We start from the raw sequence: 17,793 nt of genomic DNA, 5'->3' as shown, positions 1-17,793 counted from the left end.
GTGGAGGCTGAAAATCATGTAGTTAATTGTTCCCAGTTGGGATGGTTATACGGTATCCATTTTCGATCAAAAGCATCATCCGGATACCTGCAGGATTATTAAATTTTTCTTTCTATATAATCAAAGAGTGAATGAATTGATCTTAACATTGTAGACAATTTTTTTTCACTTAGCTCACCTGAGTATTTCAGTTGTAATTGGTTGAACATTCATCCTTGCATAGATTACAAGCGACCCAAATTCAGTCACATAAGTGCTATTTTTCAGAGGATTGAATTCTAAAGATGAAATCAATGGTGTCCCGGAACCTGTATTCACTAAACAGACATCAATATAATTCGATGGTGAAACATGTATGATTTCCTTAAATAGGGTGGTGGAAACATGTCAAGAACAACAGAATCCCACAGACTGGCCCCCAGGTACAAATCAAATGACTGTGGTGGTCTAGCTTTGTCATCAAAATTTCCATGAAAGAAGGTTGCTAAGATCAAGTATCTACTTTGTTTGGAACTTTTACATGGTAACAGTTTTTGGAACCTTCAGGAAAGCTTCTGAGAGTCCATAACGGTTGTTCAAGGCTATCTGATTGATACGATAGTGCTACACTGCTACTTATCCCAGTTTCTATGAAGCCTGCATCGGAAACGTAATAAAGGCCAGTTTGTGAATCAGTGTAGTTTGAGTTTGCTCCGCAATCAATGCTGACGAATCCTGGAAAGAAGAGAAAAATTAATATCTAGTCTCACTTTCATTTTCTGTGAGAATCAAATATTACAAAAGATTCGGAAATGCAAGACCTGGTTCCTGAGCATAGACCTGCAGAAGTATAAGAGCAAAAGCAACTAGAAATGCAAATCATATACTCTCAGGACCATAAGAGACTTGATTAAACAATAAAATTGACACCTTTAAATTATATGGATGGAGTTTTTAAAACCTGATTGACTCTGGGCGCGAATCACGGCTACAAAAGATTCGGAAATGCAAGACATTCTGAGCATAGACCTGCAGAAGTATAAGAGCAAAAGCAGCTAGAAATGCAAATAATATACTCTCAGTGTTGGAGTTGTCGACTATTTCAGCATTAATGGGTAACGGAGACGCACTCGGGGGTCCCGCTGCCCGATCAGCGGGCGGGTGCCCCACTCCCCGGTGAGCGAGCGGGGGTCGCGGGGGCAGCGCCCCGGAGCCCGTAGGCGGTTTTGGGCTTTTCCATGTATAACCGCTGTAGGATTCCTTTTAAGTTATTAATTCCTTTTTGGGTTGGGCTTAGGAATAAGAATTCTTGTAAAACTAGGTTTAATCTCTTAAACCTAGTATATAAACATTCTTTTCTCTTGTTATGAGTGTGAGAGCAATTCATTCATTGTAAACGAGAGAGGTGAGGCATATTTCAATAATATTGACTCAGCTGGACGTAGCCTACATTGGGTGAACCAGGGTAAATCGCGCGTATAATTTCTTTGTTTACTGTTTGTTTTGTTTTACTATTATTATTTTGTTCCTGTTGCTTCTCTATTTCGTTCACTCAGGACCATAAGAGAAGCTATACTTATGAATGCACAGATGATCAACTTGTCTAACATCTCCATTTCCAATTTCGGTTTCTTCTTGCGTGTCTCATACAATTTAAAATGCTCTGAATAGTATATTATAGGATGCTCAAATTAATTTTTCTAGTAAGTACTCTAAGCAGGCCGTTAGTTTTATATATGGAATTTTCAGGAGGGGACACTTGAGGAATTTTCAAATCCAACTGTACTAGTTAATTCGTAATTAAAATAGGGACAATGCTAAGACAAGAACATCAGCCAATACGAAGTGGAAGTAATTAATTAATCGCCAAACCCATCCCTGACCCTGAGAAAGTACTCTTGACTTGAGAAAGACTTCTATGGCAAGTGTTGATTCATTGACTTTGTCTTCTTTAACACCTCCATTGCCAATTTGTTTTCATCCTGTGTATTAAACAATTTATAATACTATGGAACAGACGATGATGATGGATAATATAATATAGGAATATCAGTCAGTTTTTCGTGTAAGCATATTGCTAGTCATATATAATATTATGAGTAAACTGACTTTTTTCTATCCAAATTCCAAATGATAGCCTAATGACACTTTTCCACTTAGAGACTTTTAAATTCCATTTTACTATCCAAATTTATATTCTGTTTCTGATTCTGGCATCGTTGCGACCCTACCTCACAACCATTCTCTTTCCTGATCATCACTCACCAAAACTCCTCAAATCCTACACTTGCCGACCCTACAAATCACTGGAAATCGAGTGATTCGGCTTTGCACAACCGCCCTTCCTAAGTCAAATTTCGATCAATCTCAGTCACCAAAATCCAACTTTTCACCACCAAAAGACTCATCGACCTCCCCTCTTTAAAAGCCCCAACAGTTTAGACCGAGTTTACTTTATATTCACCATTAGAATATAAATTTGGATAGTAAAGTGGTATTTTAAAAATATATGGGTAGGAAAATGTCGTTAAACTATTATTTGAGTGGGAAAAAGTCGCTAACTCATAATATTATTCATCTTAGCTAAATTTTAGTACCATTTGAAATTAATATTCATGGGGCATTTGCAGAATATATAAATTCAATTGTATTATCTTGTGATATAAAAAGGTGAGAAGGTTGGGAACAACAAACGAGGACATTAGCCTATCAATGAGAAGGAAAATTAATCGCCAACCTGATCCTAGGCATTAAGTATCTAGAGAGAGACTTCTATGGTAAGGGTTGATTCATTGACTTTGGCCATAACATTAAGTATATCTTGAAAAGACTTACTCTATATCATAAGGCTGACTGATTTAATTATTTATATTTGACCTATTCTTCCTGATTCAGGATTTACAAAATATGACTAATTCTCTGAGGAATGTCTTAAAGGAGGTGATGTAGACAACATACACATACTTATATCAAGATGGAATTCGAACTAGGTCATACTACCAGTGAAAGGGACGGCACTTGTACAGTGTTGTGAATCATAAACTTAACTGAATGATGTGGGTTTTGTTCTGTCTCTTGTTTATTTATTTTCATCATATTAGCTTTTGAGCTTCACACGAGCATTATTTGAAGTGATAATAGCCCTTAAGCCTAATANGTCATTAAACTATTATTTGAGTGGGAAAAAGTCGTTAACTCATAATATTATTCATCTTAACTAAATTTTAGTACCATTTGAAATTAATATTCATGGGCATTTGCAGAATATATAAATTCAATTGTATTATCTTGTGATATAAAAAGGTGAGAAGGTTGGGAACAACAGACGAGGACATTAGCCTATCAATGAGAAGGAAAATTAATCGCCAACCTGATCCCCAGGCATTAAGTATCTAGAGAAAGACTTCTATGGTAAGGGTTGATTCATTGACTTTGGCTATAACATTAAGTATATCTTGAAAAGACTTCTATCATAAGGGTGACTCATTTAATTATTTATATTTGACCTATTCTTCCTGATTCAGGATTTACAAAATATGACTAATTCTCTGAGGAATGTCTTAAAGGAGGTGATGTAGACAACATACACATATTTATATCAAGATGGAATTTGAACTAGGTCATACTACCAATGAAAGGGACGGCACTTGTGGAGTGATGTGAATCATAAACTTATAAACTGAATGATGTGGGTTTTGTTCTGTCTCTTGTTAATTGATTTTCATCAGATTAGCTTTTGAGCTTCACACGAGCATTATTTGAAGTGATAATAGCCCTTAAGCCCAATACCCATGGCAGGAGGGTGGCTGTGGCAATATTAAAGTAATTTTTAGCCCCCATAAACTGGTTGATATATTCTACTTTTAAATGTATTTTATTTTGACAAATTGAACCTTAATGACATAATGATTTCTATACTGAGTCCTTATTTTATATATTTGTTTTGATTTTTAACCTTTAATCCTTTCATAAATCCTAAATCAAAAGCTTCTAAATTATTGAAACATAATTAAATTTGAAAATGAGAAAAAGTTGCGTAATTAAAAAACCTAATTAAAGAGGGCCATTTTCGGTACTAATTGGGATTCATAGAGAATTTTTATAATAAATATGTGCTTAGTAATGAGAGGTAAAGAAAAATTCGATAGGTATAAAAATCACTTCTCGTCGCAATAACCCTTGAGCCCAATATCCATAACCTTAGAGTCTAGATTGTAAACTTAGCCCAATTATAACACCCATTCGCCCAGCGAAAAATTGGACAAATTTTCGTTCAGGGGCCCATAAATAGAGAACGCTGATTGGAAGTAGAGAAAAGAGAACAGCTAAAACTTTGGGATGTTACAGTTGGTGATACTGTCTGTTTCTAACAATATTCTGATAGCAGAAGAGCCAAAACTTTGAGATGTGAACTGGACCTGAACATTGTGTGAAACACATATTTGCCATCTGCCTAGTATTCAATTTTCAGATTTAGCAGAATATTTGAAGTTGTCTAACTCTGAGACGATTGATTATTTAGTCTCCCAAAAGGTTATAACGAATTCTGACTACTTTCCAATAATTACCAGCTTAGAGTTTTTAATATCCAACACTACAAACTCCATACATTGATGATGAAATAATGATTTATTGACATACTTATGCAGGATCCATAGTATATTTGCGGTTATAATACAATCTAGGATTTGTACATTAACTGCAATAGAGGCATAGTTGCTTTCTCCTCAAAGCACGAAATATAAAACTGAAGTCAAAAGAAGGTCTAATGGGGCACACGATATATAAATAGTACTAAAGCAGGACATATATTGAGAAAGCATTACTACCTTGTTGTGAGATATGATTCAGCATGATGATCTGAATTGTACAATTCAATTGAATCTTTTGATTCAATGTCATTGTCCACCTTCTTACGAGCTATTTCCATTGCCAAACACTCATTCAATTCGATCACAACTTTAGTCATGGTTGGCCTTTTGGTGGCAGTTGGAGATATACAAGCCATTGCTATTTCTACAGCTTTCCGAACAGAGTTAATGTCGAAGTCACCCTGTAATCTTGGATCTACTATGTTTTTAATATCTGCCTTTGCAAGCATGAAACTCACCCATTGACTGATGTGAGTTCTCTCTTGGGATTTCTCAATCACAGGTTTGCATGTCATTAACTCTAAGAGAACCACTCCAAAGCTATACACATCACTTTTTTCAGTCAACCTATCCGAAATATNATAGGATTGTGTTCTGGAAAATTGCAGAATGGTTCATGCAGCAGTGACTTAACGTGCATGGGAGAGTTTTTTGTGTAATTGGTTATCTTGTTTTAAAGGGTATTTAAGTAAGTTCATTAGAAGTAAGTTTACTGTAATGTTGTGTTGAAATTTGAATTTGAAAGCTGTAACTTCTGCTGTAGTAGGTGTAATTAGCAGAGAGTGGATATGTGTTATATATTGTTTCTTTAATGAAATGTCTGTAGCTTTTTGCAAAATTGTTTTTGGTGCTCTGTTTTTATCTCTCTCTCTCTCTCTCAATGTTCTTCGGCTGAAAACCTACANACTTGTTAATTGATTTAGCACATGAAATCTATTTGTAACTTGTAAGCTTCACAGTGATAAAAAAGTTTGTATAAAGATCACCTTAGTATCAGACCATTCTTCTTCATTTCCATGAGTCCAACTGGAATTGAACCTTCAAGTCTGTTTCCTGTCAGGTTTCTGCAAAGGAATATTTAGTAATTGTAATCCACTGTTTTTAAGATAAGAGTTCTGTTTAATTGAATAGATACTAAGACCGTCCAAGACTTTTTAAAATAAATCTATGCTCTTCTATCAAAGTTATAACTTATTCATCATCATCCTGATCAAGGAACTTACAGGATTGTCAATTGTTGTAGCTCTGATAGAAAATCGGGCAGTCTCCCTGTCAAACTATTGTTTGATAGGTCCCTGAAATGGTGATTGAAAATATTAAGCTCACTTGGTTCCCGTCATCAATGGGATGAAAACTTACATTGGTTCATGTTAGGTTGTGTGATGCTTACAGAATTTGTATCGATGTGAGACTTGATATGTAATACGATATGTCTCCGGCTATTCCACTTGATGATAAATTCCTGCTTGGTTATTCAAAAATTTCATCAAAAGATTGTTGCGCTGGTCAAAGTTAAGAAGGTAGAATTTAGATGTTTGTTTAAAGTTCAATAGTGTAACTTACAGAGATATGATATTTGGGGCATCATAATCATCGTAGCTGCAATTAAGACCTTGCCACAAGTGACGTTTAGGTGCACATGGATCTTCTTGCCAATTTCTTTTCACTCCATATTTTGACTTTATATTCATGATGGCATCAACTAATTATTTTAAACATGAAGAAGAAAGAATATTATATTCATGATGTGATTGGCTCTACTTAATCCTCCATTAAGAACAAGAAAATAATACAAAAAGAAAAACAATCGTAAGGAGGAAAAACAGACCATCGTTTTGGTTTGTTAGCAGTTGCTGAAACTCTTGCACTCTATAAATCTCAAAGGCATTGAGAATGGGTGGTAGCGTCGAATTCCCAATATTGTTGAGTGAAAGCTCAATATTATCTTCACCTTTGGCTAATCGGCCGTAGTAGCCGCCTCCATCTAAGTATCTAGGTAATTGAGACTCCTCCGACCATTCCCTTCCATTAAAATATATGTCAATTTCCCTAGTCTGGTTGGATGGGAGCTTTTCAACCTCAGCGAAGAAGAAGAAGACATATTATTGGAAACTTGGATCGGTAGGCTTGAAACTGAACTGCAAAGAATTGCTATCATCTGCCGGAACAGCCGCAGTCTGCATGACGGTAGATGGTATATCAAAATCGTCGTCATAGAAGACGTTGCGCGAGTTATTTATTGATTTGCAGTTGTAGCAGTTGTAAGGAGACCATATGCGATCATAAACGTCATCTTTGTACCTTACATACAGACCAATTTTATTACTTACTAATTAGCAAAACCAAAATTCTGCTTTCCAAAAAATTGAGGTAGTATAATTAAATTGGCTCACCTGATTGGTTTATTGGTTGTTGAACCAAAATCCAACCGCCGAAAGAGTAGTAATGATCCGGTGTCAGCGTCATAAGTTGAATTTTTCAGACGCCTTAATTCTATAGCTGATATGAAAGGTGTCCCAGAGCCTGTGTTTTCAAGACAGATATATATATAGTTCTTCTGAGGAATATGGAGGATCTCCTTGGTGACAATAGTGGATGCATTTGTAAGTTCTACTGAATCCCAGAGATCAGCTTCAAGAAGGAGATTAAACCTTGGTACTTTGCCTTGGCCATCATAATTTCCGTACATGAATCTTGCTCTAATTAAAAACTTAGTATCGCTACGAGCAAGTTTCAACGTGTAACAATTTCTTTTTCCCTCGGGGAAGCTTCTCACGCTCATGAATTGTTGTTCAAGGCTGTTTCTGATGTATTCAGATGATATATTATTGCTTACACCGGTCTCTATTAAATTTGCATCTGAAGTNTCCATATTTTGACTTTATATTCATGATGGCATCAACTAATTGTTTTTAACATGAAAAAGAAAGAATATTATATTCATGGTGTGATTGGCTCTACTTATCCCTCCATTAAGAACAAGAAAATAATTCGAAAAGAAAAACAATCGTAAGGTGGAAAAACAGACCATCGTTTTGGTTTGTTAGCAGTTGCTGAAACTCTTGCACTCTATAAATCTCGAAGGCATTGAGGATGGGCGGTAGCGTCGAATTCCCAATTTTGTTGACTGAAAGCTCAATTTTATTTTCGCCTTTGGCTAATAGGCCGTGGTAGCCGTCTCCCTCTAAGTATCTAGGAAATTCAGACTCATCCGACCATTTCCTTCCATTAAAAAATATGTCAATTTCTCTAGTCTGGTTGGATGGGAGACTTTTAACCTCAGCAAAGTAGAAGTCGTCATAATATTGGAAGCTTGCATCAGTAGGCTTGATATTGAACTGCAAAGAATTGGTATCTGCCGGTACAGCCGCAGTCTGCATGACGGTAGACGGTATATCATAATCGTTCTCATAGAAGACTTTGAGCGAGTTATTTATTGATTTGCAGTTGTAGCAGTTGTAGGGAGACCATATGCGATCATAAACGTCATCTTTGTACCTTACATACAGAACAATTTTATACTTAGTAACTAGTAAACCAAGATTCATCAGCTTTCAAAAAAATTGCGGTAGTATAATTAAATTGGCTCACCTGATTGGTTTATTTGTTGTTGAACCAAAATCCCACCGCCGAAAGAGTAGTAATGATCCTGTGCCAGTTTGATAAGTTGAATTTTTCAGACGCCTTAATTCCAATGCTGATATGAAAGGTGTTCCAGAGCCTGTGTTTTCAAGACAGACATATATATTGTTCTTCTGGGGAATATGGAGGATCTCCTTGGTGACAATAGTGGATGCATTTGTAAGTTCTATTGAATCCCAGAGATCAGCTTCAAGAAGGAGATTAAACCTTGGTACTTTACCTTGGCCATCATAATTTCCGTACATGAATCTTGCTCTAATTAAAAACTTAGTATCGCCACGAGCAAGTTTCAAGGTGTAACAATTTCTTTTTCCCTCGGGGAAGCTTCTCACGCTCATGAATTGTTGTTCAAGGCTGTTTCGGATGTAGTCAGATGATATATTATTGCTTACACCGGTCTCTATGAAATTTGCATCTGAAGTGTAATTTATGCCTGTCATCTTGTCCGTATAGCTAGAATTTTCAGGTATCCCACAATCTATGCTAATAAAACCTGGAGATATAAGGATAAACAAAAAGAAAATCTAAGTAAAGAGTTATTGAATAAACAATAAAATTGAATCTTGATACTTAAATATGGATGGAGTTAGTAAAACCTGATTGACTCTGGGCGTGAATCAGGACTACAAGAGAAGCTGCACTTATGAATGCACAGAAGATCAACTTCTTTAAGATTTCCATTGCCAATTTGATTTCCTCTTGTGTGTCTCATACAATGTATAATGTTATGCAAACGATAATGCTTAGTACTAAGTACGTTGCTTGCATATAAAACTATACGAAAGACCATAACGATGAACAATATATAATAGCAATGTCAGTCAATTTTTCTAGTAACTAGTCAACTCATTTTATTATTCTACTTAAATTGAATTTTAGTACCGTGTGGAATTTCCAGGGGCACTTGCAGAATTTAAAAATTCAATTGTAATAGTTTGTAATTTATATAAAAGGACAATTAGGACAAGGACATTAGCCAATAAGAAGGGAAAGTAATCGCCAACCTGATCCATGAGAAAGCAGTCTTGAAAAAGGCCTCTATGGTAACGGTTGATTCATTGACTCTGGCTTTCAGTTGGTCTTCCTTGATTACAATTTAGAAAATATGAAGGATTAATTTTCCACAAGTTAAATGAATTTGTCTCCGGAAAAATAATTGGTCCTAAAGCTGAAAGGCATGACAATGGCCGACTGATGTGAAATACATGCAAAAACAGAATTTTGACGCTCAAGTCAATGAGAAAAAGCTAAAAACTTCTGCTTTCCGAATAATGTGTGGGCTTTGTTTTTTCTCTTGTTAATTGATTCTACATGCAACTATTATATTCATATGTGATATTACTTAATTATACTCAAGCTCCCCATTACAAATTTCTCAACGAATAGATATTTCCTAGTGTAAAGGTCTTTGACGTTCAAAAGTTTGTTTTAGGATCTCCACAAGTATCAATCATCTAAATTCCATCTATATATAACAGTGCAAACCAAAATCTGTAAGTTAGGCCCAGCACTTAAATCAATAGATGAAACTCAAACAAGAGTAATTTATGAGATGATTATACAAGCATTTTTTGTTCCTCGGATTCGGTTTTAGATTTCACTTTTCTCAAAAACGTTTTATTAATTTAAAATAACCCAAAACTCATAACTAAAGATGTGATATGTGTAACAATTTCTGGACCCTTCAGGGAAGCCTAAGGTTGTAGAATTGTTGTTCCAGGGTATCATTTTTGTATTCCGGTAACACACTATATGTTACACCAGTCTCAATGAAGGTTGCATCGGAAACATAATTGCTGCCTGTTTTCAAATCTGTATAGGGTGAATATTCCGGGATTTCACAATCAATGCTGATAAAACTTGAGAGGCATAAAGACACAGAAATTATCAGAGGAATTTGTTCAATATAGTTAAGAGGATACACACAATAAGAGAAGCTGTACATATGAATGAACAGATGATCAACTTCTTTAAAATCCCAACTGCCAATTCGGTTTCTGCTCATGTGTCTCATACAATTCAAAATGTTGTGAATAGTATATCGTATTATTAATAATATAATTTTCATGAGGGGCACTAGTGGAATTTTCAAATCAAATATTTCAGTTGAAACTAATAAAGTTGAGCATGTTAGAGACAAGGACATCAGCCTATTAGAAGAGGAACTTAATCGCCAATACCCGATCCCTGGGAGAGTCATTCAAGTAATTTTCTTATGTGTCTCATACAATTCAAATTGCTATGAATAGATAATCTATACGTACTCTAAGCATGTTTGTTAGTATCATTTATGGAAGAGTAAAGGACATTTACCCACCCAAGGTTTGGCGAATATGTAAATTTTCACCCGTGGTTACATAAATTGTAAATTCCCACCCAATTTTAAATTTCAATAAAGTAAATATTCCTTTGACCAGGTTTGACTAGTCAGATACTTTTTTACCCCTATTTTAATAATGAGTAAATTAATAAATTACTTTCTAACTCTCAAATTAATAGAATTAGTAAAATAAATCATCTTCCTTTCAAATTTGTTTCAATAACATCGTCTTCAACCTTCCTCTTCTTCGCAGTGGCCAAATCTCGACAGCCAAATCTGGGTTGTGAGAAAATTTTGAGATGTGGAGGGTTGTTTTAAAATTTTACTGATTTGGGGGATTGAGAGAAATTAGGGTTAACTATTTTAGGATAAAAAGACCTAAATACCATTTTAAATGCTGAAGTTAATGTTTGAAATTTAAAATTAGGTGAGAATTTGCAATTTATGAAACCACAGGTGAGAACTTGTAGATTCGCCAAACTTTGGGTGGGTAAATGTCTTTGCACTTGGAGAATTCTCGAACCAACTGTATTAGTTTGTAATTAAAACAGATGATTGAGCATCTTAAGAGAAGGATATCAACCTATAAGAAGGGGAGAAGTAATTAATTGCCAACCTGATCCCTAGAAGACTACTCTTGAAAAAGGCTTCTATGGCTAGTGTTTCATAGACTTTGTCTTCCTTGGTTGAAAATATGAATCATTGTAGTAATTCTACAAAAATTAAATAAAAAATAAAAAATTTCTCGCACAAACTAACTTAATATTAACACTTCTTCGTAATTTTAACATCATCTTTTTTCACTGTTCTAATATATTTTTAATTATGATTTTTACTTATCTAACCGTACTATACCATATCTTTTTTATAATACTGTTTTTAGTCTTAATCAATTTCTTATTTTAAAACTTTATCCTATTATTTATGTTTTTAGATACTACTGAATATAATCTAATTAAGTATGAAGATTAATAAGAAAATTTATTTATTGAATAGCTTTTTGTCAATCAACTAATATCATGAAGAGTGATTTTTTAGTAGGGATTTAGAACTTTAATTTCTAAAAATTAATTTAATTAATCATTTTAGTCAACAAAGGATGTGTATGCATATGTATTATATAATGGTGGCCGACACCAAGTCAGTACTATCAATATCACCAAATTTATGAAGTTAATTAATTTTCTACAGCCGCTTGTTCTTGGAAGAACTTGTAGATATTAGGATAAACAAAGAGAACATCTGAGTATTAATAAGTGAACGACAATTTGATTAAAATTTACTTGATTTTGGGCGTGAACCAGGACTTTATAGGAGTTGTAAGTATATATGCAAAGCACAATTTGATTAAAATTTACTTGATTTTGGGCGTGAACCAGGACTTTATAGGAGTTGTAAGTATATATGCAAAGCACAGATGGTCGACTTCTTTAACATCTCCACTGCCAATTCGGTTTCTTTTTGTGTATAGTACAATTTACAAAGGGGAATAATATGTTATAGGAATATTAGTCAATTTTTCCAGTTAGTAGTCTAAGCAAGTGGCTACTGGAAATCATAATTGTTGAAACCATAGCCAAAACACACAATAATAAAAGTAGAAAAATAACAAAAGATAATCGGTTTACCCTGGTTTGTTCCAATAAAGGAATTTTGTCCATCATTCAAATAGAGTATTTTATTGAGTTTCAGAAATCTGTAGAATATAATAATTAAAAGTATGGCTTTTCACTTTTTTTTTTTTTATTGTTATTTTTTTTTATGGTAAACCCGATAATTGCCTCTCCCGCAGCTACTAAAAGGCTTGTCATCTGGCCACAAAGGGAGAGGTGGTTTTTCACTAATACAAATAATCTCATTTGGGCTTACCCGATCTAATCCAACTCAGGCCTAAATATTTGCAAATTAATTTTAAACCCAATTATTGAATATACTTACCATCAAGGCCATGTGAAGTATGAACCATATCCAACAATAATAATATTATTCCACTTCATTAAATTTTTGTACGTATGTGGAATTTTCAGGAGGCAGTTGCAGAATTTATAAATTCGATTGTATTATACTGATATAAAAATATGAGCATACTGGAGATAAGGACATTAGCCTATTAGATGGAAAGTCAATCGCTAACCTAATCCCTGGGAATTATCTTGAAAAACACTTCTACGATAACCTTAATAATTTGACACTCCAGTTACACAAAAACCCCAAAATGTGATAACTTGTGTTTGTGTGATGGCTTGAAACGTTGACGTTTTATGGTTTAAATGAGACGACGTCGTTTTGAGTAGATCTGAAGAATTGATCCTGAGCGTTGATGGAGAGAAGATCCCAAGGCTGAAATTAACTCTTTGGTCAACCATATAAAGGTTGAACCTAGGGCAAATTCAGATACACAGTGTTTTTCGTGTGAACTCTCTCTTCTTCTTTGGGACAAAATCGAGTCTGTTAGGGTTTACGATTTTGGTGATTGAATCTTGTAACTTTGTCATTGAGTGGCTGGTTCAGGTCATTCTGGGTGTATTTGATTACGTGATCAGTAGGGATTCGAAGGGTAGAGTCTTTAGGGTGAGTTACAAATTGTAGAAGGGGTTTAAAGGGTTTCGTCACTGTGTGTAATCTGAACTCTAATCTTGACAGTTTTAGTGCAGTGAGCTTGATTGTTTCCCTAGCTTAACGTAGACGTAGCTTGCTCATATTGAGCAAGTGAACCACGGTAAATTCTTGGTGTTCTTGTGTGTGCGTGGTTTGTGATTCTTTATTGTGTTGGTTGTGGTTGGTTGATTTTGTGCATGTGGTTATAACAGTGGTATCAGAGCTTTAGGTCACAAGAAATTAGTGAAGAAATCAGATCTAAATTCCAATATGAGATTTCTAGGGTTTTTTCAGGTAGTCATTAAAATTGGGGCTTTCTCAATTTTAGGGTTTAGAAATCAAATTGGGAATTAGAATAGTGTTATTCTGAACGAATTAGCATAGATTTCATAAAGAGTAGAAATCTTGAGTATTCCCATTTCTTGAGGTTCAAGAACATAGTCTGAGTTCTTGATCTCGCTATCTCACAAATCAATCAAACACTTCACTATGTCAAATACCACCACCCGAATGGAAATCTCCCAATATGATGGGAAGATTGACTTCGGGAGTTGGAAGAAAAAGATGAAAGCGTTGCTCTCTCATAAGAAGGTGGCCATTGCACTAGAAGGAGACCCCAAGAAGTGGCCAAAGGAGAAGTTGAAGAAGAGGGAGGAGATCAATGAAGAGGCATACAACCTAATAGTCATGAATCTGTCGGACAGCATCCTCAAGAAGGTAGACAGAATCGAATCACCGCTTGAATTATGGGGCAAAATCAACTCTTTGTATGCTTTGCAATCTGCCCCTAACTTAGCCTTTTTAAAAGGGGCCTTATTTTCGTATAAGATGGACAGTTCTAGGAGTATAGACGAAAACCTAGAAGAATTTCTAAAATGACCCTGATTTTGAAAGGGACGGACCAAGCATTAAGAGAAACTAGCCTAGCAATGATCTTATTAAACTCTCTGACTAATGACTACCAAGTAGCCAAAAATGCTCTACAGTACTCTGGTACTGTACCAAATCTTGACCTAATAACAATAGGACTTAGGGCTAGAGAACTAGAACTTAAGGTCCAGAAACGAAATGGCACAAACTTGTTTGTTAAGAGTAGAGTAGAGTCTAGTCAAACTGGGAAGGGAAATCAGACACATCAGGGGACCAAAAATAAGAAAAAATGGAAGGGCAGTAACAAGAACAGAACAAAATCTAGAAAATGCTTCTTTTGCAATAAAACTGGCCACATTAAAAAGAACTTCTTTGAGTAGATCAAGAAACAAAAATAGGGGAATACAGAGAGTAACTTAGCCACCACTAAAAACCTGGTAAAGGAACCTGAAGTCCTCACTGTGTCAATGTCTAACACTGTGGATGAGTGGGTGCTGGACTCAGGGTGCTCATTTCACATGAGTCCTAATAGGGACTGGTTCCAGGAGTTTGAAAATACTGATAATGAAACTGTTTACATGGGAAATAACAATGCACGTAGGGTAAGAGGGATAGGCACAGTGACACTAAAGGTTAACATTGGGAAATTGGTAAAACTAATCAGGGCCAGGTATATCCCTGAACTTAAAAGAAACCTGATATCTCTAGGTACCTTAGATGAATCAGGATGCTGTTATAGAGTAGGAAATGGATGTTTGAACATTTACAGAAATAAAAACCTGATACTGAAAGGAGAGAAGAGAAATGGTCTTTATATACTCTGTGTGAACCATTCCCAAAATTGTTTTAATTCTATGCTTGTATCTACTAACCTGTCCAATCCAGAGAAATGGCACCTTAGATTAGGCCACATGAGTCAAAGAGGTATGGACATCCTGAAGCATAAAGGGCAGTTTGGTAAGGACAATGTTTCATCAATTGATTTCTGTGAGAACTGCATCTTAGGTAAACAACATAGGAACAGTTTCACTAAGGGAACACATCTAGCCACTAGCCAACTAGAATATATCCACTCTGACCTATGGGGACCTGGGAAAGTGAAATCTCATGGGGGAAATAGCTACTTTATGTCTTTGGTGGATGATTACAGCCGTAAGGTGTGGGTGTATCTATTAAAATCCAAAGATCAAGCCCTAGCTAGGTTTAGGGACAGGAAACTCCTAGTAGAGAACCAATAGAACAAAAAGGTGAAGGTTCTTAGAACCGACAATGTGTTGGAATTCTGCAACCAAGAATTTGACAAATTCTGTAGTGATCAAGGTGTTTTGAGACACAGGACAGTGAAATACACCCCACAACAGAATGGAGTGGCAGAACGAATGAATAGAACCTTCCTTGATAAGGTCAGGTGCCTATTAGTTACCTCCAAACTCCCCACCTCATTTTGGGGAGAAGCCCTTACCACTGCAGCATATTTGGTATACAAGAGCCCATCTACAGTAATAAACCTAAAGCGTCCAGAAGAAATGTGGACTGGAAGAAGACTTGACCTAAGCCACCTAAGAGTCTTTAGCTGTGCAGCCTATGCACACACCACTGGAGGAAAACTTGAACCTAGATCAACTAAATGCATCTTTTTAGGGAATCAAGATGGGACTAAGGGCTACAAACATTGGGATAGGGAATCTCCAGGGGTTAGAATTATTGTGAGTAGAGATGTGATATTCAATGAGGGAGTTTTTCCCTGTAAGGAAACTAACATTGATGTAGGTTCTACTTCAAGCTTAAAAGAGATACCTAGTCAGCCTAGGGTTACACCAATTGAGGTGGAGCTTCCTGCTCAACCCCAACACCCTCAAGAAACTGAAACCATCCAAGAAATTGAAGCTATTCCAGGACCAGGAGGAGAAACTGGACAATCTGATCCAGAATAAGAGGATGAGACAAAAATAGCAGAAGACACTGAAACTCAGCTTGAAAACTTGCATGACTATCAACTTGCAAGAGATAGAACCAGAAGACAGGTAAGGGTACCCATAAGGTATTCATACGCTGATCTAATTTACATTGCTTTTCTTGCAGGTACTGAATTGCAAAGAACAGAGCCTGAAACCTATGATGAAGCCATGAATTCAAGGGAAAGGAACAACTGGAAAGCTGCCATGGAAGCAGAAATGAAGTCCTTAGAGGTAAACAAAACTTGGGAACTCGTACCAAAGCCAAAGGATCAAAAGATAATACAATGCAAATGACTGTTCAAATTAAAGGAAGGTATCATTGCCAAGGAACCCCTCAGGTACAAGGCTAGATTAGTAGCCAAGGGTTTTACCCAAAGGGAGGGAATAGACTTCAATGAAGTCTTTTCCCCAGTAGTTAAGTACAAAACCATAAGATTAATGTTGTCCATAGTAGCCCACCAAGATTTAGAACTTGAACAGTTGGATGTCATAACTGCTTTCTTACATGGAGACCTTGAGGAAGAGATCTACATGAGTCAACCAGTAGGATTCATAGATCAAAAGGCTCCCAACAAGGTTTGTTTACTGCTTAAATCCTTATATGGCCTAAAGTAATCCCCTAGGCAATGATATAAGAGGTTTGACACCTTTATTGTAAGTATAGGGTTCATTAGGAGTAGGTACGACAACTGTTTCTACTTTTCTATTAGGAATAACATGCCTATTTACTTACTGTTGTACGTAGATGACATGCTACTGATAAGTAAATCAAAGCCTCTAATATATGAGTTAAAGAATAAACTCAATGCTGAATTTGAAATGAAAGACCTAGGGGATGCAAAGAAGATCTTAGGCATGCAAATTGATAGGAATAGGACAAATGTGAATTGAGAATCCACTAGTGTTCATACCTGCATAAGTTAGCGGAAAAGTTTGGAATGGCAGGGACTAAAACTGTTTCAATGCCTTTAGCTAGTCATTTCACATTGAGTAAAGTCCATTGCCCTAATACTGATGCAGAATTAATTAAAATGGAGTCCATACCCTATGCAAATGTAATTGGGTCCTTGATGTCTGCTATGATTAGTACTGTGCCAAATTTATCATTTGTGATATCTTTGCTAAGCAGGTACATGTCCAATCCTGGTATGGAACACTAGACGACCTTGAAATGGGTGCTTAAATATGTTAATGGTTCATTGAATGTTGGATTGGAGTATTTTAAAAGGACTACTTCACTTGAGTTGGCTGGTTTTGTAGATTCAGACTTTGCAGGTGACAAGGACAATATGAAGTCAACTACAGCATACTACTTCATCTTGGGTGGAAATTGCATCAGTTGGAAGTCACAGCTATAGCCTATAGTTGCACTGTCATCAACCGAAGGTGAATACGTGGCTTAGCTGATGTATTTAGAGAGGCCATCTAGCTTAAAGGGATCCTAAGTGAAGCAAATCTGACAGAACAGAAGCCAACAATATTCTCAGACAGTCAAAGTGCAATCCACCTGAGTAAAAATCTGGTGTATCATGAACGAACCAAACACATAGATGTACGCTACCATTTTGTGAGGGACCTAGTCACCAGAGAAGAAATAGCTCTAAACAAGGTTCCTACTGAACATAACCCAACTGACATAGGCACGCAGATTGTTACCCTTGCAAAGTTCAAGCATTGCTTGAACCTACAGTCCATTAAGTAAGCAATGGTAACAAAAGAGCAATGAAGGATTCATATTAGGCAAGCTGCACTGTTACAAGGGTTTAAATCCAAC

At 35.9% G+C, this 17,793-nt stretch overlaps 1 protein-coding gene across 1 annotated transcript; it reads right to left on the bottom strand.

The window, feature by feature from the left end:
• Positions 1–14: 14 nt before the first annotated feature.
• On the bottom strand, positions 15–8,984 carry LOC116110449 (probable LRR receptor-like serine/threonine-protein kinase At1g05700). Its single transcript, XM_031396664.1, has 11 exons — positions 8,870–8,984; positions 8,223–8,766; positions 7,660–8,129; positions 6,195–6,333; positions 5,618–5,695; positions 4,809–5,225; positions 941–1,008; positions 801–845; positions 541–714; positions 179–308; positions 15–87 (listed from the first exon to the last, which is right to left on the bottom strand). Exons 1-11 carry the CDS (start codon positions 8,952–8,954, stop codon positions 15–17), a joined length of 2,223 nt encoding a protein of 740 aa, XP_031252524.1. The 5' UTR covers positions 8,955–8,984.
• Between the last annotated feature and the right edge of the window lie 8,809 nt (positions 8,985–17,793).

Source organism: Pistacia vera, unplaced genomic scaffold (assembly GCF_008641045.1).
Source record: "Pistacia vera cultivar Batoury unplaced genomic scaffold, PisVer_v2 Contig602, whole genome shotgun sequence".
In the NCBI taxonomy this organism is placed as follows: domain Eukaryota; kingdom Viridiplantae; phylum Streptophyta; class Magnoliopsida; order Sapindales; family Anacardiaceae; genus Pistacia; species Pistacia vera.
This window is presented reverse-complemented; position numbering and strand designations above follow the sequence as displayed.